This window comes from Cuculus canorus, chromosome 6, assembly GCF_017976375.1.
Source record: "Cuculus canorus isolate bCucCan1 chromosome 6, bCucCan1.pri, whole genome shotgun sequence".
In the NCBI taxonomy this organism is placed as follows: Eukaryota; Metazoa; Chordata; class Aves; order Cuculiformes; family Cuculidae; genus Cuculus; species Cuculus canorus.
The window spans coordinates 23,527,047-23,549,417 of NC_071406.1; the positions used below are offsets into that span (position 1 = coordinate 23,527,047).

General features: G+C 40.2%; 1 protein-coding gene across 2 annotated transcripts in view; it reads right to left on the reverse strand.

Annotated features, from left to right (window-relative positions):
- The window catches only part of OLA1 (Obg like ATPase 1), a 94,452-nt gene extending 83,807 nt beyond the window's left edge, over positions 1 to 10,645 (reverse strand). The window contains exons 1-2 of one of the 2 annotated variants that reach the window (XM_054069926.1): positions 10,460 to 10,598; positions 8,393 to 8,536 (exon numbers count right to left, since the gene is read on the reverse strand). In XM_054069926.1, the coding sequence (XP_053925901.1) occupies positions 8,393 to 8,459 (67 nt within the window). In that variant the 5' untranslated portion in view covers positions 8,460 to 8,536; positions 10,460 to 10,598. Of the gene's footprint in view, positions 1 to 8,392; positions 8,537 to 10,459 lie in introns of both variants that reach the window. The other variant, XM_054069925.1, reaches the window with a different exon arrangement.
- Positions 10,646 to 22,371: the final 11,726 nt, after the last annotated feature.

Genomic DNA, 22,371 nt, shown 5'->3' on the forward strand with positions numbered 1-22,371 from the left:
TTATCACCATTACATTCCATTAGCACTACGCTAAAATGAGTGCTATGCTAAGAACAGTTCACTAGTCTACTGACAGTAAGGATAATGGAAAACACCCAAAAACACGGTTTTAATAACAGTGAGAAGGACGTGATTTATGCTCCGAGGTCTGCATGAGCATACAGTGCCAATTTGTAAAGCAGTGCAAAAGCTTTCTTTCATGGTGAGTCTTCTGCAACATGAGATTCAAATCTAAAGATATAAATTCTGTAGTCTACCTTAAGACGTCTTTTCCAAAGCCATGTCACTGCAGTGCTGCTCAGTGGACAGAAACAACCACACAGGTGTAAATAAACGCTAGGGACTCACCACCGAGCCATCGACCTCCCAGACGACCCTGTACAGAAACCTCCTCTGAACAGCATTACACTTCTGAAGGCTTTATTGTCCATACCCTAAACCGAGCCTCATTTTTATTAGTGTGACAGCTTGCCGATAAACATATTCACAATACTTGAGAGCATGACTGCTGTAACAGCAGCAAACTCCACCAGCATCAGAAAACCACCCTTCTTTTCTTATCCTGATAGCTGGTTGGGCAGCTACGGCCCAGACAGAAAAAGCTGTAGTCATGGAAATCTATGGACCATTGTCTCTGCTCAGAGACACAGGCTTAGATAGAACAAAACAAGTTTCAAACTTTTTTTAGGCAATCCTACTTCCATTTGACTGCAAATATCACAACACACAAAGTTCAATATTAGCAGATGCACTGCCTCACTTGAAATTAACTCCCTATATTGGGAAGAAGTAACCCATTAGAATCTGTCTTAGTATGCCACATTAATATTTCTGGGAAATGTAGTGACCTAAAAGCAAAAGATATTATCCTGGGTTTGCTTTCAGTCTTCCCCTAACACTGTCCAAGAAAAATTATTTATTTCAAGTAAACTAATATCACAACACAAGATCTGGACAAAATATTTCTTTTTTTACCAAGGTGAAGTTCAAAGCATCGCTAAACCTGCCAGGGTGAGAAATTAGGACTTAATGATGTTTCATATCATTAATACCTTTGTGATGTGCTGAGAAACAAGCATGAATAGAACACAATACTCAGAAGACCAAGTTTAAAAAAATCACAAAATATTTAGAATATAGCAGGAATTACTTAAATTCAGGTACATAATATGTTGACCTTTAGGTTTAAGCTTCACTAGACTGATGGAAAGAAGGGCCCATCCTTGGGAAGCAGATGTGTACTGCAAGCTAATCCTGCTGAATGCAGTAGAAAAAATATGACTAAAAGTACATTCTAAAGTAAACAAACTTCAGAAATGTCACATTTTTGTTTTGCTATGGTTTTCTTAGCAAATTAACAAGGTTTTTTAATTATGAGTACACAAACTCAAATAGAAACAGCAAATCTTTAATTTTAACACACTGCCAAAAGTAATGCACCTTCTGAAGACAGAAACCAGTAACTCCATTAAGGCATTAACTCCATAACTCCTCTTTAACGCATTCTGCAGAAGAAACAGCAGCAACTTCCCAGTCAAGAGTTGTTATGATTCCTCACTTTTTGACACACAACTAAGTCTACAGCAAGGTTAAAAATAATGCCACTCTTTTAAAGCAATTCTCCATTCTCATTTTAAACTGTTTTAAGAAAAACAAAGGTGGTGTTAAAAATGTTCTCCTTCTATGCTCCCCTCTCAGCAATCCGGTAGGATTAACTTCCTGGCCAGCCAGCAGAAGAATTCACACTTTCACTACAAAGATGCCAGATACCTTCATATGCAGATGAACCCCTCTATCACCAGAATCAACTTCATTTGCTAGAGAATGGAAAGAAAATCTCAGCACGTCTATTTCACAATTGACTAATACTAGCAAGAGACCTTTGAAGATCTGGGTTTCCAGGACTTCTTCTCACCTTCACCTTAGGTAACAAAAAGCTAACATTCCAAGCAAAATAAAACCATCGCCATTCTTGGCAGCCCCTTTCCTAACTCTCTATTTCACCATAGAAAGATAAATACAGAGAAAAGTAGGAAAAGGCACAAACTCGTCAAACCTGTCTACGCTCTGAAGGACAAAGAGTAGACATTATGAAACTAAATAAACAGAAACCACTGTGAAGAATGGGGGAAGGTACCATATATCTCAAATGTGGTTTAGTCCTTTTAAATGTATAGGATTTAACTGGATTTCCCCCCCCCTCCTCTAAACAGATTAATTATCATTTCTTAAGATTCGTTAGTCAGGATTAGCATAATGTCACTGAGCCTCAAATGATCATCAGGAACAGGTGGCAGCAACTGATCATTTGTACAAATCAGTGCAACACCAATCTACCATAAAGCATGTCACAGGAATTCATAATTTGAAACAGATCACTAAATCCAGAAGTTTCTCTATATTTTAAGCATAGGTATAATCCTTGATCAAGGATTTTTTTACTTCAGTTTGAAATACAGCAACAGTGGTTTTCTATCACCATACTGCCTTCTCTGTACAAGCTACTGCACAGCAAAGAGCACAAGGCTCAGTGGGCCAAAGCTCAGTTTTGTAGCCCAGAGGTTAAGGTATTTATTCAGGAATAAAAGACTTGCGCATCCATAGGATTATCCACTTTCCAGGGGAGGAGGTCTACTTCTCACCGATATTGTTTCAAACTTCTGTCCAAAAGAGTCACTTAAACAGGCAAGAGGAGTTTCTGCACCTGACCTTTTTGGTCAGTACAGTAGTAATGAACGGTACAATGAAACCAGTTACCTTATTTCTTTCAAAACGCACACCTATACAGTATCTGTAATTTGTTGTGTATATTTTTTCGAAAAGTAGAGAGAAAGAGGCATACATTTATTTCTTGAATGTCAACACACAATTGTTTACTTGAGAAACAGCAGGCAGCGCACACCTGAAGTTTGGCTTAGATTGAAATGTCATAACCAAAATGCTGTTTCTCTCGTTGGGTTTTTATTCTTTTAGGTTTCCACAATCTCTCCTCTCCAATGAAAAGGATAGCCAAGTAATTTCTTTGCAGCATTTACTAGTTTGCTGAAATTTCACATCCACCTGTAGATCCCGGAAAGCCACATGACAGCTTCAAGTAAGTTCAAAACGAAGCCACTTCCCAGTAAGCCTGGTTGAGAATTATCATAACATACTTGCTTTTTATTCATTTCTTGAACAGTTCAAGAAATTTACCTGAATTCAAACTCCACCTGACCCTAGGTCCCACATACCAAACAGGCCAGATCCTTCAGTATTATTAGCTTAAAAATACACAGCTCCCCTTTATCTCTTCAGTAAAGCCAAACGTGCTACCCATCTGCTGGTTCCAGCACAGGCTTTTCTGCCTTTTAAGGCTGTTATTTGAAATCTGTAGAAAGGGAAGCTGCTCTTCCTTTACAAAAAAAAATCATATAAGTCAAGGAGGAGTCATCAGTTGAGAGTTCACAAATGACCTGAACTAAAAGTAGCAACATAGAAGGAGAACACACATTGTGGCAACTTCTTAGAAAGCCATTCAACTCTCAGTCTGTCATCACTGCTATTTTTGGCTCATTTCCAAACAGAAGAGAGCAATTCACAGCCTCCCCCCCATACCCTTCAGGAGACTATATTCCCTATTACAGCTTCTGCAGTCAATCTTGCAGCAGTTCTGACAATGTAAGTAAAATACCTCACAGGGTAATTAAAGGAATCTGCTTCTAAAGAACTAGGTACTGCAGACGAACCTTGGTCATTTCTTTACAATAACAATGTCATCAAGAGCATTTTATCCAGAGTACTCACAAACAAGACTCGAACCTAACAGCACATGAAACAAAAGTGAAAAATCTGCTAATGAAGTTTCACTCACGTCTTATAAAAACATAAAAGATTCAATGTGGCTCAAGACACATACTCTGTGTTCCATGGATGTCAAATACCTGCACTCTCAAACTATTCAGTAAGTAACATAAACACAAATAATAACAACATACAACTAAATTTTGCCTTCTTACACGAGGCAGAAAAGACGGATCAAGTCACCACTACTTAAGTTCTTGAATTCACTGCTGGCAAATTATTAATTTTAAATACCAGAACAAATATCACAGCCAAGCTGATTTACTCAGGCTCAGAACTATCTGCAGAGCAGGTAAACTCAGTAACATCAAAGGAAGCATATCAACAACAGGATATACTTGCCAATTCCCAGTTGTTCTCTGTAAAAAAATGGGATTCACTTACAGATGCTGATATGTCACAGTTGCATCCAGCTAAGTTATTCGTGTTTCACTCTGGAATTACATGTGTTTTTCATTTACATAAAAGCTCTTTTTAAGCCTGTAGGAGTAAGTCCCACACAATCCCAAAATAACCCAAGTTGGAAAGCACCTACAAGGATCATCGAGTCTAACTCCTATCCCTGTATAAGACAGCCCCAAAATTTACACCACACGATATCACCCATGAGTCCCACTGCTAATCTGGTTTCTAAGTAGTACTTCCCACTGATCACATAATTTTAACTTAAAAACTTCATCAAGTATCTGGGCATTCTACCCCACAGTAAGTTTTTATTACACAGGACTTTCATGACCTAGACAACAATGGAAGTTACCACTCAGATTTAGTCCAGTAATCCTCACTTGAGCACTGGAGATCTGAATGCATGATTTTCAATAAGTTACAATGCAACAGAACAAACCAAAGCAATCTTCTGACAAGAAGGACAGAGACCCTGAAGTACACCAGACAGAGCTGGAGCTGAAGAGAGCTAGTTACACTTCACATATTACCATCCTGTGAAATAACCAGGATTGCTTTAAAATTTAAGTTTGAAAAGAGCATCCAAAATAGATTTAAAACACTCTAAGTTAAATAGAAATGTTTGTGGTTGCAATAAGCATTGTGTTTTGTGAACACATGTGCAAGACAATACACCCACTGAGAGGTGCAAATAAACAAATTAAATTAATATTTGATAACCTGAGAAAGGATGACCCAAGCTACTGACATTTTATTCACTCCTCCTTTTAATCCCATTTGATTTTAACCAGAGGAGGAAGCAGAAACACACACTTTACAGATCACTTTTTTAATGTTTTCACACAGGTCAATTACTATCAACCAATACAGTCCTTCATTTTTAACTACCCACAGTTAAAACATAGCTTAGGCTCACATTGCTTCTACCAAGTATTTCTTCTAGTTAATCACAGAGTTTAAAGGTAAAGAAGAAAGAATGTGAATAATTGCAGTGAGGAGATTATTTGCATCATAACATTAAAACAAAAGAGGAAACGGCAATTTCCTTCAGGTCCTCACTCAAAATCATTCTGAATCTTGAATCAGATGTCACCCCTGAGACACAGCTCCTGGTCAGGCACAGCATGCTACAGCTGCGGCATCAGGCAGGACCATACGGGCTAAGCCTGTTGGGAATATGCACTCAAAGGCTTTCCAGATATTTCTGAGTTATGACACAAATCACTTGTCCAAATGACATCAGTTTGACATATTTACACTAAAATATATTTTTAGGCTTAAGGTGATTAAGTAACATCATAATGAAATTTAGATCAAAAAATGCATGAGAATAGCTTTATTAAAGCTTTCATCAAGTTACGAAGTCACATTAAAATATTAACTGCATTTAAAAGATCAACTGTTTCTGGCTTCCAAGTCTCAATTTTCAAGGCAGGAACTAAGTACTGAGGTAAAGAACACCTATTTTCTAATTCAGAATTAGCAGATCTCATCCTTTGCTACCTAGTTAAGGTTCATATATGGGGAGGAGGGGAGGAGAAAATGCATCTTTCTGCATTAGATCCTACTGAAGTTATCAGCCCAGAGAAAAGATTCTCTTTCCAATTACTAAAATGGAACTAATTCAGTGTTAGTCTGTCAAACCATGCCTGAACGCATCCATATTAGCAGAACAGGGGTAGGACAACAACAAAAAAAAAAGCCAAGTCTTTTCTTTCAGAAAAAGCTACATATTGGCACAACGCAACAAATAGGAGTTTTCACCAAATATTGCATAAACTTTAAAACAAAGAAAGAAGTAGTTTAAGTGCATAAATTAAGTCAGTACTAGAATATAAACTAAGACCTTAAAATAACAAGCATTCAGAATTATTTTTACTACATTAAGGTCGTGATTGTTTTGGTTGGTTGGTTTGGTATTTTTAATATCCACAATTTCATTCACATAAGAAAGCAAGCAACAGGTAACATTAAAGCTCAGGGACAGTTGTTCATTTAGTTAATTTGGCAGCACCAGAGCAGTTTTTACTGGAAGTTCTTGGAGCCCACCTTCGATGTATAGTCTGTACCATTGAACTTATTATTGTAAACAGTCACCTACATCACACACACAGAAAAAAGCACAGGTCATAAGTTCTGGCAGTGCGCCTTAATAAATTAAGTGCAGATTTACCTTTACATGATAATCCCTAAATTGTCGCCTACATGATTTCATTTACAAACATTTACACTCCCAATTAAGTAATACCTGTCAGCTCTCAGCATGGACTACCAAGTCACTGCACGCCAGCACCATCCAAGCTGATGACAACTTCTTATCTTCAAGCAACAAATGGTACCTCAAGAGACAACTCTTCTGTTGATGGCAGAATGGACACAAACTCATACTAGCAACACTTTCAGCAACAGAGCCTCTCCCTGTAGCAGCAATCATAGCCCAGTATGACAGACAGTGATTCCATGTCCAGGCCAGCCCTTCTTTCCCCCGCCCACAGCAGGCAGAAAGAAAAGGTCACTTTAGCCTGTCGTATATTATCTTTGTTAAAACAAAATCATAGAATCATCCTTCTCCCCCCCACACCTCCACCCCACCTCCCAACAATGACTGCAGTAACACATGGGAACCAAAAATCTGAAAGCTTCAGATTTTAAAGGCAAAACCTTGAGGCTAGACAAGAGTCTAATCTAAAGACAGCTCAATGTTTATGAAACGTGCACCTAAATTACATCTACTAATCCAAACAAGTAAAAAATTAACACAGCATATTATATAAAGATGAAAATCAAGACTATGCATGAGAAATTAAAGAATTTAAACTACAATTCAGTTGTGTATCTTCATGACCATAGCCTCCTCTTCCCGAGTTAGTCTCAGACAGACAAGCACAAACAGCCCAAGAAGAGTTAATTCAGTAACTCAGTTACTTCAATAACCCTTCTACTGCGCAATGGAATTATCACCAGTTATCAATGTTTTATTTGTTATAGTGAAACATTAAAATCATATAAGCAAAAGTGAACTCGGGAGCTGCAACCACGCACTAATCCCCATATCCACTGATTTCATATAAAAAATACTCTTTTAAAAGTCATTCAAATGAAAGCTGATGCGCTATTTATATGCAGCTTATTATCCATTTTAGTATATCTGTACTGCATACAGATTCAGTAAATATACTACTTCCATTAATATTTAAGGATGATCTTTTCTCAAGAGACAGTTTGCAAGTCAGAGAGCGTGCATACAGGTATTTACAATCTTAGCACTCCTTGTAAGGATAGATGGCCAAGGGCAGGATGATGGGTGAGGTAATAATCTCTTTGTCACTTACAATTCATTTAGAAGTAGCCAGTCATAACTAAGTGAGAAGGAGGAGATTACTGATGTGGCCAAAGCAGCAATAACATTACAATTTAGAACAAATCTGTCAACAAAACTTAAAAGCCATACCACTGCCTCTGCCCAGCCAAAAGACAGAAAGTTTTGTCTCAAATTCAGCAGAGCTTTGTTTAATAACCCATAGTGCTTAATATTAATTTAAAAAGGAAAAAACAAGGTAACATTATAACAAAACACCTACAAACCAAACAGATCCATATTAATACATTTTCCAGTACTTAAAAAGTGCACAGCAATTACAGACTGAAGCAACTTCTCTGGGCCTGAAAATGTAGTTAACAAATGGATTTTTGATCAATGACTAATCAATCTTTTTTAATTGTGGGTGTGATCTGGCTCTAAAACAGAGGCCCAAGTGTTGAACAAAAGTAGATGTGCATGCTAAATTGCCCTATGATTTATGCACTCTCCTTTGTTCAAGACACTGCTGCAAGTAGCTGCAAACTGAAATTAACAAGTCACAAATGTCTATTTAAGTTTCTGAGCCACTACCTTCAAAGACAGGAATACCAAGCACCAAGTGGTGCTGAGCAATGATTCAAACCACAAAGGTCATACTGGAGGGTTGTGGGGTGTGTTTAACACTGGTATATTATAGCTACATATATCCTTTTACATTCTAAAACACACATCAGTTAAGCTGTAATTGAAGATATTATAGGTGCAGTAAGCGCTTACGAAAACTTGAGATTCAGAAGTACTATCTCAGCTGCTTAACTGAAGAAAAATATTAAGAACTTGAGTTACCTTGGAGGTTTGTGGTACTGGCATAGGAAGTCAAATCTGTCATCTGGCACAGGTACTCGACTCTCATTTGGATCAATAGTACAGAAAGGAAAATTTTCCGCTGCTGCTTGACTCTTTGTCAACACGTTGAAAAATGTGGATTTCCTATAAATAAAATACACACATTCTTAAAGAAATTCAAATTAGAAGCATTTAAGAGGGCTGGATAGAAACACATAATATTCCAACTCAAAAGCAATATTGAACTTTACTTCAGGAAGTGACCAATGCTCTGATTCTAATACAAGACACTTTCAAATACACAGTGTGCCATTAAAATTCAACAATGGTTAGCTCTCTTCCCTGCCCTTGAAAATTACCCTAAGTGGGTACATTGCAAATTTCAATTGGCAAAGAAATTTTAAGTCAAAAGCAAAACACAGCTCTACTGGCCACTACTCATTTTCCACAAGTACAAAGTGAGAAATGGATGAAGATGTTTGAAATTTACACAGCTATATTGTTTCTTCAGCTTGATTCACATATTAACACAATTTCAGTATCTAAGAAATAAAAGTCAACAAACAAAAGAGAAAAAAGAGGCACAGAAAGCAAACCACATCAGTTAATCAATTACAAGTAGTTGTATATGAAAACACAGTTCTACCTTACCAAACATTTTTTCATCCTTGTTAAATATCACTTGGGAAAAAAAATACAAGTGGTATCAGGAAAAACAGAACATTTTCACTTAAACCAATTAGCAGATTATGTTGTTAGTTGGCATTTATTAAACCAAAAAAAAGCAATTTTTGAGTTATAACTAAGAGCAAATTCTTAATCAGCTCCTGAATCTTCTACCATATTTCTACCATAAATATTCTGGGGGTTGGATTTTTTTCAGTTTCCCATAACTTCTCAGCCACTGGGGGAAAAAAAGAAAATCCGTCTGAAAGCTGCCCTGCATACAGCCAACATGCTCAAAAGTCAGTCACAATTTTCTTTGAAAGTTACATCATAACATAACTGCAAACGCGACTTTTCATTATGGAGGTCATACAATGTTACTGCTAAATAATTCCTTTCTAGTGTGCAACTTACCTACACACTGAAAAAATAAAATAAATTATAATGAAAAGACAAGAAAGCAGCATTTATGGCTCTGAGCCATGCTTAAAGACCTTTCCTCAATTTTTTAAAATATTTAAAGTTTGATAACGCTGAGAACTTCTTTCAGTAAATACGATACAGAAATTAATACGGATAATTTCACACAGATATTCTCCGGGTAATTCGTCATCCTATATAAGTGCTTTAAGTATAGCTCCTTTGATAAGCCATAAGAACTAGAGATGAGAAGTTTCAGAGAGAACAACGATTCATCTTCCCTCACCTCTCCCAAATTGTAAGCTACACAACTTTTTTTCATTACAAATTCTGAAGAAGTCTCAAAGGGTGGAACCCTCCTTCACTGCTAATGACACTTATGGTTTCATTAAGCCCTCCCTCCGCACATCAGCAGAAAGCTGGAGAGGGGCTCTTCATCAGGGAGCACAGTAACAGGATAAGAGGGAACAGTTTTAAGCTGAAAAAGGGGAGATTTAGATTAGATATTAGGAAGGCACCTTTTACTGTGAGGGCGGCGAGGCACTGGCGCAGGTGGCCCAGAGGAGTCGTGGCGGCCCCATCCCTGGAGGTGTTCAAGGCCAGGTTGGATGAGGCTTTGAGCAACCTGATGCAGTGGGAGGTGTCCCTGCCCATGGCAGAGAGTTGGAACGGATCTCTAAGATCCCTTCCAACCCAAACCATTCTATGATTCTAAAAAAACAAAAGCCAATTTGTACGCACATTCACGTGCGCACGTGCACTCGCACAGAAACACGCATTACACACGCGCACAGGGCAGAGGAAGCAAGGAAACGCAAAAAAAAACCGCAGTATTTTATACAACTCAACCATCGCTATGGCTTTTTTTTTTCCTTTGAACTCTTCCGCACCATCTCGCCCAGGCTCGCCCGCGCCAGCCTCCCGCTGTCGGGCGTTCCCACCGCAAGTTTCCCACGAGCTCCCTGGCCGCCCGCCACCTACCCGACATTGGGCAGCCCCACGATCCCGATCTTCAGGGACGTCCCAAACCTCCCTATGATCGGGTGCGACTTCACGCCGTCGCTTCCCTTTTTGGGGGGCATCTGGAAGCAAGAGAGGAGGAAGAGTGGGAGGAAGGCGCTCACGCTCCGAGCGGCGCCGGGGAGGAAGCGGCGCAGGCGGAGGCGGCGGAACGGGCGGGACCGAGAGAGCCCATTGGGCGGCGGCGGCCGAGGGGAAAGGTCGCCCCGGCGGGCGGTGCTGGCCGGTCGCCCGCCCCTTCCCCGGCGCTGGGGCGGCTCCGCAGTCGGCGCGGGCTGAGGCAGCTTTGTGCCTCACCCGAGCAGTAATTAACACGTGTAAGTTTTACTTACACGTATAGCTGAGATTTTTCTGCTTATTTGGACTATTTGTGGCTTTATGTGTTCCAAGGTTAAGCTGCTCTGGAAGAAATGTGTTCTTTTCACCTCCTCTGCCTTTGGTGTTGCAGTGCCAGGAATGACAGAATGGTCTGGGTCAGAAAGCACCTTAAAGATCATCCAGTTCCTACCCGTTGCCACCTCCCACTGGATCAGGTTGATCAAAGCTCCATCCAACCTGGTCTTGAACACCTCCAGGGATGGGGCATAGAGTCATAGAATAGTTTGGGTTGGAAGGGACCTTGAAGATCATCCAGTTCCACCCCCCTGCCACAGGCAGGGACGTCCCACCAGCCCAGGCTGCCCAAGGCCCCATCCAACCTGACCTTGAACACCCCCAGGGATGGGGCAGCCACAGCTTCCCTGGGCAGCCTGTGCCACTGCCTCACCACTCTCATCAGGAAGAATTTCTTCCTGATGTCCAGTCTAAATCTCCTCCTCTTCAGTTTATACCCGTTCTCCTCACCCTGTACCCACAAGCCTTTATGAATAGCCCCTCTCCAGCTTTCCTGTATCCCCTTCATGTACTGGAACGTCACTATAATATCTCCTCTAAGCCTTCTCTTCTCCAGGCTGAACAAGCCCAACTCTCTCAGCCTGTCCTCATAGGGAAGGTGCTCCCAGCCCTCCAATCATCCCTGTAGCCCTCCTCTGGACCCGTTCCAACAGCTTCATATCCTTCTTACATTGAGGATTCCAGAACTGGATACAATACTCCAGATGAGATTTCACCAGAGAGGAATAGAGGGGTAGAATCCCCTCCCTCGACCTGCTGGCCACGCTTCTTTTGATGTAGCTCAGGATACAGTTGGCCTTCTGGGCTGCGAGCGCACATTGGGTCATGTCGCACTTGTCATTGACCAGCACCCCCAAGTTCTTCTCTGCAGGGCTGCTCTCAAGCACATCATCCCCCATTATGTACTGAAAACAGGGATTGCCCCGACCCAGTACACACTTGGCCTTGTTGAACCCCATGAGGTTCTTACAGGCCTGCTTCTCCAGTCTGCCGAGGTCTCTCCAGATGACATCCCATCCTTCTGGTGTGGCAACTACACCACTCAGCTTGGTGTCATCTGCAAACTTGCTGAGGGTGCACTCAATCTCACTGTCAATCTCACTGATAAAGATGTTAAACAGCACCGGTCCCAGTACAGACCCTTGAGGGACACCACTCGTCACAGACCTCCATCTGGACTTTGAGCATCCACAGCTTCTCTGGGCAACCTGTTCCAGTGCCTCCCCACTGTTGCAGGAAAACTTTTCTTCCTAAGATTACATCTCAATCTCCCCTCTTTCAGCTTCAAACTGCTCCCCCTTGTCCTATACCTGCACTCCCTGATCAAGAGCCCCTCTCCAGCTTTCATGTAGCCCCGGGGAAAGCTCTGGGGAAACCTTAGAGCAACCTGAAGAAAGCTGGGGAGGGACTTTTACAAGAGTGCATGGAGTGATAGAGTGAGGAAGAATGGCTTTAAATGGAAGCAGCGGAGATTTAGATTAGACATTAGGATTGAATTATTTGTTATAAGTTGCTAACTTGTTATGTATTTGAATATTATGTATAGATTTTGGGATTTTAGCTTGAATAATACCTTTTAGCTAGCCTGTGCCTGGCTACTTATTCTTAACCGAGGACTTTTAACAAGGCTGCATTTAGAAAGAATGGGAAAGAGTGTGGCTGTATTAATACCAAAAATGTGGGCAAATAAAACTCTCTTAAGACTCGTTTTGGAGTTTTAGAAAGTGAGCATCCTTTGTCAGGCCTGGGCAACATAGAATCACAGAATCACTAGGCTGGAAAAGACCCTCTAGATCATTGAGTCCATCCATTCCTATCTGCCACTAAACCATGTCTTGAGCACTTCATCTACCTGTCTTTTAACTACCTGAAGGGATGGTGACTCCACCCCTTCCCTGGGCAGCCTCTGCCAGGACTCAATGACCCTTTCTGTGAAAAACTTTTTCCTGATGTCTGGTCTGAAAGCTGCAGCATGAGGCCATTCCCCCTTGTCCTGTCCCCTGTCACTTGGGAGAGGAGGCCAGCACCCACCTCTCTACAACCTCCTTTCAGGTAGTTGTAGAGAGCAATAAGGTCTTCCCTCCATCAACCGTATGCGACGAGACAAAGGCTGGTTACAGAATATATTTCCCACTTACATGCATATGTATAAATTTTCCCAGAAGTCTTATGCATATTCTATTACTTTCCAAGGTCTTCCTTGGAAATCCAGAGGCCCCTGAAGAAGACCCCCAGACGGTAGAGTGTGTGCGCCAAGGGGAGGAAACATATGTAAATAAATTCCAGGAACTGATTCTAATAGACACACCTGTTCCAGGAAAAGTGATGAATATGTATGCTTTGACTGTATAGAGCCTTTGTGAATTGTACTGGAAGTTGCACGCACAGTAGGTGGAGCGATCCCCTGTATGCCCGGCATCGCGTTGAAGAATACCTTACTTAAAAATCAAATTGGCATTTATTATTGAGTCTGGCTTTTCACAGCATCACATTAGGAAGAAATTCTTCATGATGAGGGTGGTGAGGCACAGGTACAGGTTGCCCAGGGAAATTGTGGCTGCCCCATCGCTGGAAATGTTCAAGGCCAGGTTGGATGGGGCCTTGAGCAGCCTGATGTGGTGGGAGGAGTCCCTGCCCATGGCAGGGGGTTGGAATTAGATGATATTTAAGGTCCCTTCCAACTGACACCATTCTAGGATTGTCAGGCTTGGTGCCATTACTGCTTCCCTGGGAAGCCTATTCCAGCACTCCACCACGCTCTGAGTGAAGAACTTATTCCTGATATCTAACCTGAACCGCCCCGTCACATCTTCCTGCCATTCCCTCAGGTCCTATCATTGGTTACTAGAGAGAAGAGATGAGCAGCTGATGCTCCTCCTTCCCTTGTGAGGAAGCAGTAAACTGCAGTGAGGTATCCCCTCAGTCTCCTCTTCTCCAGGCTAAACAGAGTAAGTGACTTTAGCTGCTCCTCATATGGCTTCACCTCTAAATCCTTCAATAACCTCGTGGTCCTCCTCTGGACACTCTCCAGTAGCTTTATATCCTTTTTATACTGTGGTGCTCAAAACTGCACACAGTACTCAAGGTGGGGCTGCACTGGTACAGCAGGACAATTACCTCTCTCAGCTGGCCGGCAATGCCATGCTTGATGCACCCCAGGACGCGGTTGGCCCTCTTAACTGCCAGGACACACTGATTACTCATGCTGGCTCATGTTCAATAGCAAGTTGACCATCAGCCCACCAGAACCTCCAGATTCCTTTCCACGGGGCTGTTGTCTAGCCTCTCACTCCTCCATCTCCATGTACATCCAGGGTTGCCATGCCCCAGGTGCAGAATCCAGCACTTGCTCCTGTTAAATGTGCGATTGGTGATTGCCCAGATCCCTCTGTAGGGCCTCATTGCCCTCAAGAGTGTCAGCAGCTCCCCCCAGTTTTATGTTGTCTACAAACTTAGTTATTAAACCCTCAAGTCCTGCATCCAAGAAATTTATGAAGATGTTAAAGAGTACTGGCCCTAAGACAGATCCCTGCAGAACCCTGCTAGTAGCTGGTAGCCAGGCTGATGTTACCCCATTTTCTATGACCCTTTGAGCCCAGCCTGTCAGCCAATTGCTCAGCCATTGCATTGTGTTTATCCAGCTGTATACTGGACGTTTTGATAGTTAACCAGGTGCAAGAGTCATTGAGATCATTGATTCCCCTGCAAAGCATTATCTTGATTATATAATTTGTACAGGGAAAAAATTATTTCATATTAATCCAAGTCAATAATTATTACAACTTGTCTTCATTACTTATCTAGATCAATTTTTTCTTCTGTCTTAATCTGTGCTGACATTATTTTCAGAATCTACCAAGAACCCTAGCTATATGTGCAATTTCCTTCTGTGAGTCTTTTAAAATATTTTAACTGAATCAGAATTTTTTCTTCATCCAACTTCATCAAACTTCTTTTAAAAACTTTGCTAAAAATAAATAAATAACTCTACTGCGAGAAAACAACTATTCTCTCAACCTAAATTGACCCAGTCGAAGTATGTGATGCTGTTATTTAGAATGTCCTTTATGGGCTTTTTTTAAAGTGATCATGAGCTCCTAAAGCTTCCTGAGATGATTATGGTTTGCAGGGAAACTGCAAACAAAAACTTGGACCCTTGTGGAAATAATAACGTAAATGAAAGGGAAGCATCAAGACACAGAGTAATGCTGCTCACTGCAAGGAGGGCTTAAATTTCTTGGTCTTCCGTTTCCCAACCCAACAATCATACACCAGAGCAGGAAGCACTGGAAAGGTGAAATACCCAGTGCCCAGAGAAGTGCGCTGAGCATCTGTATGCTTTTAGATTGAAAGAGTTAGTTGGGCACATAGTAGATTTTTGTTTGTGCTTATTTAAATTTATAAAGATAGTGTATGCTCAAGAGGAGCCCATCATAAACACGGTGGGATTTATTTATAGCAATTCACATTGCAGTCTAATAGCTAACAGAGGAATCATCCTTTTGAGAGGATGGATTTGGGAATAAAATAGAGATTTCAAGAAAAGATTAAATACTTCGAATCCATGAAAAATTAAGTGTGGAATATTACAGAAGTCAGACCAGGACTCCTAAAGTAATTTAAAGAAATTTTCTTTAACTCGGACTCTGCTTCTTTGAACCATTAGAGGCAGACACCATCAAGTGTTTGCCTGCTAAGAAAATTGAAGGAGGGAAGGCAGTAAAAACTGTTCTTATAACACTTCCTATTTTAAGTCCAGAAGATAAAATTCTCAAAACTTGAAAAACAGCAGAGTGAAGGAGTCAAGGTGAGAGTATCATCAAATTATATATCATCTCTGTCACAATAAAAGGAATATAATCTTGAACATTTTTTAGAAAAAATCTTTTTTGTTTTCTTTTTTTCTAAGAAGGACATTTGTACTAGGCCTAATTTGGAATTACACATAAAAAATGGCTGATAGGGGTTTTTTTTAGTGCCATGAGATTTCTGCAACAGTATGTTTGAGGAAAAGGATGCTTTATCTGTTCAGACTTTTAATATTAGTATAGTATAATCAATAATAGTTCTTGCCGGTATTATGATTGTATGGTCTTTCTATCTTGTCTTAAAATCTACTTTATACATTTAAGAGGGGAAAGAAAGAGTATCAGCCAGCTAATTCAGATTAAAACATAGTTACTTAGCTGTTGAATGAAGCTAATGGATCACTACAACAAACCTTCAGAAATATTTAAATTAACCAAAAATATTTATAAATAACTGCAGAGTTGCTCCTGCATCCTTCACTTCCCTAAATAACAAACTCGAGCAACCAAAATTAGTTTCCTTTTCAGCAATAGAATAAATACTTCTTAGAAGTTTTCCACCTTTCTAAAGTTAGAGAGCCCACTCTTATTCATACTTGTCCTAGAAGCAGGGTTATGCGAGACAATCACACAGCAACACTAGGGCATGGGTTTGCCTAGTTCTATCAATAGGACCACAAACTTGCTGAAAAGCTACTTTTGGGGAGCTTATCCATTTATTAAATTTTCTCACCATCCTAACATTTTGTCAGACAATTTTGTTGTCCATATTTTTAGTGCAGGCAGATAGCTCTCAGAAGATAATCCCTTATACTGTCTTCTTGAAATAAAAATATTTACTCTGCTGAATATTTGTCTGTGACCAGAAAGATGGTATTTGTGTAGCAGCCAGTTGAGTTTAACTTGTCCTTACCAGTTCATAAGCACAATACAGGCATAAGGAATTTGCCACATGAAGTAAAGGAGAGAGTGTATGTTTGTGTGTATGTATACATATATAAAAAGCAATTGAGCCTACAATATGTATAATTATTATTTTAGCTATACAGGAAAACAGCTGAACTCTGGAAGAGAAAAAGAAATTGTTAAGATCCTCACTACTTTTTTCGCAGTGTCTCTACAGATGGTAAAAAAGTCAGTTCTGTTTGTACAAAAATTTGCAAGTTTGAATGTAATTTTTTTTTAATTTCTACTCCTCATACAACATACTGTATTAATCCCCCCCACGTTAATCTCTGTATCTAATTTACTGTTAAACACATGGCCACTTTGCTAAATACAGATACTGAACTTTAAAGCATTTGATTCCTTCAGGTAGAAATCATCTCTTGGCAATGTAACATTTCATACTACATGCTTTTGATTTCAAGTTGCTTTTAGAGTCATGTTTTGCTTTACTTGGTGAAAATGGTGAAAACCTCATTTTAAACTGGCACACACGGTTTAAACCACAATAATATTAACTGTATTACAGTCAAAATGTGTTTTCTAAGTTTAATAGAAAAAAACATCTAGAGAGCAGTCATCTCAATGTCAACTCTCCAACACAGAAGTACTGCACAAATACAGCTTATTGTACAGCTGGAACACGTGCAGAAGTCAAACAGCCCTAGAGCAACTCTACCTGATTAAAAACAATGTTTAAGGGAGAGTAATAAAACAAACACCTTGTGGTTTGTGCCACCAACATGCTCTCTGCTTTTTGCTCCCCAGAACATATATTTACTGCAAAGTCACTGTTAACTGCAAAAATAAGTGGTTTTGTAGAACTGAAAGAATAAAGACAGAGCCCCTGATCCTTGCTGTGACCAGGCAATGTTCAGCGCAACCCAGGGGGTGAGAAGAACACAGCTGCTTCTGCACCCCGCCACTCCCGAATTGCCTGGGTCCATGCCACTTGGAGGGAACCGGCTGGCTCCTGGTAATAAATACACTTAGAACTAAAAAGAAACTACTCAAGGGCACGGTCTGAACTAACTGCTGTTTGTTGAGTTCTGTGAAGTTTACGGGTAGTCACCATGCAGCAGAACTGTGCTTTAAGACAGTATTTTTAAATGTTGTTTCGCAGGGTTCAAGAGCATTTGTTCTTTTAACTGTGGATTCATTGTTTCACTGAGAATCTAACTTTATGCTGTTCTTCGTATGCTTAAATTTGTGCAATACTCTGTGTTTTATATTTACTGATTTCCATGCTTTTGTATTGTGCTAACTATCCTCATTTTAAGAATTGTAGCAGGTGGTTAATGATGTTACTGCGGCTCCAAAGTCAGGATTGCTGTGGCACAAAGCATCTCTCACCTCTTTTCTGCAATAACCCAGAATTTGGCACTCTAGAAACATATAATGCACAACATGTATTAAAAATATTTGCGGGCCTATTTGTGGGTACCACAGCTGCTCCCTGGAAAAGTGCTGTATCACATCTCTCCGGTCTGGCAATCAGAACCTTTCCAACAGATTCCCAAGCAATCTCAGGCATTAAAGCAGATTACAGCAACATACATGATGCCTGCAGTTGTTTCGCGCTTTACATTGTTCAGAACATTTTCTCTGGACAAGCACAAGTTTCTACTCACATCAACTTCAACAGCTCCCTTTGAATGGGACAACATAGTCCTCACTCGCGTAAAGCTTCTGTTGAAGTTAGTGCATAATGTCTTGGCTAACAACTTCATCTATGTTATGTGGATGTGTCCACAGTGATAGTATGAGAGGACACAGCCACCTATTCTCCTTAGACTTGTGCTTTCAGCCCTCTTGTTTACCAAAAAACCCCAAACAAACAACACACATTTTTGTGGAACTTGTCACAAGCTGAACTAACCTGGGAGCTTTGCTGAGTTCTTCCCTTAGTTTCTTTTCCCTAAGTTTCTACCCTGCACAGGGTAACTTGATCCTCCTTTATGCAGAAGTGCTACAGAAGAATTGAGAACGTCCTATTTCTTGATATGGAGATGAGATTTTAGAAACGTGAAACTTGCATTTTGTTTCACTGCTTTCAATCCCTCTGAGATGTGTGATGGTCTGTGCTTACAGAGTCCCATTTTAGTGATAGTAGCTAACGGGGTTGATCTAACAGGGTAATAGGTATTTTCTAACCCACCCAAAATCCCTTGAGTATTTCAGACATTCTAGTCAAAGTGATTCTTTAGTGTGGGACCCACTCTCCATGTTTGTTTTACATTAGGAAAGGCTGTATAGGTTGTTTACATTTGGAAAAGTCAGTGGAGAGAGATCTCTCTAAGTTTTCTGAAAAAAAGATTGCACCATCACTGTAACCAGGACAATTATGGACAGACACAAGTAATAGCTGCTAAAAAATGTTAAAACCATTACTGTGGATAATACATATTATTTTCATAACAATGCTCTTGCCCAATTTTTGTTTCCCATTAGTGTTTTCCACTTAGATTGCTTAAGACAACTGTAGTCTCTCATTTATATTGAGGTAACAGAAAGTTAACTGCTGGATTATCCCAGGCAGAGTTTATCTATATAAAGGTGTGGAACTGTGAAGGAATACACAAAATGTCAGACATGTCCTGTAACTATTGCTGCTGCAAATTATTACCTCTTCCAGGTCAGAAAGGCCAAAACAATTTCCAGCTCTATTTTTCTGAAATCCATTTTCATTTAATCTGTCCTTTAAAATGGCAAATTTAATGAGAACTTCAGGACTCAAATTCAAACTAAAAGTAAGAAAAAGAACCTTGATATATACATATCCAATTCAAATGTATTTCAGTAGGTAACAACTTGGCTACTATTGAAATAGTTATCAAGTAGTATTGAAATATTAGATATGTTTGCAAAAGAAAACTTGCTTTCTTTTAAAGTGACTGTATGCAATATTTCAGCTTCTTCTGGTAACAACATATTGATCACAATAACAAGGCTGGTAATTAAAGAGTGGTGAGACCCAGGTGGACTGTGAGTGCCTGAAGCAGCACGTTAGGAAGCACAGGCTGCAATTGTACATGCAGGTGTACGTGTGTACCTTAAAGCCTGCAGAAAGCACTTCAATTAGGTTGGGTTTATAGACCTACTTTAAGTAGAAGAAGGCCAGAACCTGTCATGAGAATGCTGGCCCAGCAATTCTCCTGGGCAAAGTGACAAATGCAGAGCTCTAGAAAAGGAAACGGACTTTAAAGCACACTGTGACCAAGTGGGCAATCTCTACAAAACTTTAGAAAGAGGCCTCCACATCTTTTATTCTTCTTTCACATCTGGTCTATGAGAAAGAACAGTTTAAGGTAAGCAGGACACACTGCTGATTCTGTGGGTTAAGCTCTTGATGGTGTAGGCTCTATAAGAAAGAGGGAGGAACTGGATTTAGTATGTGACAGACTCAATAGAAACACTCCTGCACTTGTTGTGGGATCTCCTGTAGGGAAGGGGGAGGACAGCTCTCATTCCTATTACATCTGTGCTATGGTTTAGATGGTAAACATGGCCTCTTTTTGTCAAGAAAACAAGCAGCTGATAACTAGAGAAGGAAATTAATAGAGACTAGAATGCAGAAAACAGTAGACTAGATTGTTACTGAAACACAAATCGTAATGGAGATCTTAAATTAATAACGCTGTCCCTCGCCCGACATCTCAAATTTGCCGCTGAACTTTGGGGCTGCCAGGAGCTGGGAGGAATATCCCACATGAAAGAGGTGAGAGGTTCCCTCCGTCTCCTGAAAGGAGACAAATACAAACAGACCCAAGGCCTACAGGGCTGCTGCTGTGGCTTTGATAGCAGCCGATGTTTTGTAATTTCTTCATCATAGTATGGTCATAATCATTATCCATAGGGAAGAAGACATTGTGTACCGCCTTCCTCCACCACCTGGCACATCCCAGCCTGCTCTCTGCTCCATTAGCTGCCTTGGAACTTCCAGGGCTCATAGTTCTGTGTCCCCGATGTCATTAAAAGGCTACAGAAAGCTACCCAAACACTTAGTTAAACACACGTGTAAGCCACTGCTTTCCTCCTCGCGTTTCAAATGCACAGCAGATTAGGGACTTGTTTAGGAAGCAGTCAGGAATCTCTTTGTTTCCTTCTTCCAGGTACAAGGTGAATTAATCCTTTTGGAAACCAGCAAATCTACCCCTCCCCTCCTCCTCCCATACACCTGAATTCTTCCAGTCTACACCCCTTGACAATAAAGACAGACAAAGCATTATTTAATCCTCCTCTGGTAACAGCACATTTAATAACAAGGGCAAGATGCAATCTATGTTTTTTGTTGGAAGAATGTGCTAAATTGTACCTGCATGCTTATATTCACCTAGCAGTTTCCATCCACTAAGCAGCCTAAGTTCAGCATGGTGCCACTTTGTATGGCCTCCACTGTTTAGCATCCTTTACAAGGATTGGGGAAGCGAAGGAGGTGAAAGTGGGACCTGAGAAAAGTGTCTCTAAAGAGACACTGAATTAGACTACAGTGTAGAGTTAATGTCCTCTGTAATGATACACACATTGAACTCCTTACGATTTACTCAAGTTACTTCGAACTGCATTGGTATGGCCCTGCATATTCATTGAAAGCAGCATTTATTTATCTTAACAATGACTGTGGAGATTAGTAAAAGTTCACTTAATCACAATAAGATTGCTGTGGCACAAAGCATCTCTCACTCTTTTGTGCAATAATGCAGAAGTTGGCAGTCTAGAAACACATAATGCACAACAGTCTGATCTGGCATGTATTAATAATATTTCTAGATCATGAGTCTGGAAATTTCAGCTGAATTTCATAACTTTAACATGCAAGATGTCACTAACAGGCATAATGCATACTGAGATTTCCATAGTCAGAGCAGTGAAAGACAGATGCACTCACAGAGAAAGAGAGAGGAAGCCAAGAAGAGAGAGGTACTATAGTAGAAATTACCAGGGAATTAATGAAATTTTAGTCCAAAAACAACAGGTCTACTTTGAACTTTTCAGTGGCTTAGCAGAATGACAGTGTAAAAAACAGCAGCAATCTAAAATAAAAGTACTTCTGTGATTACTACTAATAAAAACAGAGAAAAATATTTAAATTGGGGTTGATCATGGCGTAGGCAATACTGGGCTTTTCCTAGGCTTCAAAGATGCTGGGACCACTCTAGGATGACCACTTTTTTTTTTCCCCCTTCCTATTAGTGAAACGCTAAGACACAAAAGGACTGCTAGAAGAAAAGAAATGGTCTAAGAAAAAGATTTGGATTGAATTTTATTTAGTGCTGGGAATGGTGGCACTGAAGAGTGCTTTAATCAAGGTGCTTGATAGTTGAACAACTAAGCCCGAAAAAGGAACGAGTGTAAAATACTTCCTGTGGTTTGAGGGGTATTATTCAACATGGAAGGAGATGCTCTAATCTACAAGTAGGGAGACTAATGTGTCTGAATTTGACCTATACCCATATACCTACAAAAAAACCCAAACTAAGCCTGCAAGAATGCTGACTGGGAACAAGCCCATGGAAGGACTTATTCTGGAATCTGTTTTCTACAAATCTTTGGGCATGTTCAGCAACCCAGGGTGATACTTGCAAGGAAGAAACTTTAGGGAATATTATATTTTTTTTCTGTAACTTGCCTCTAAGTTCTAGATTTTGTGTAAGTTGTGAATTTGAATTTACAACGTAGAAAGCTAAAATTTTAGTTTAGATTTTTTAGCTTTGTGCAGTTAAATGT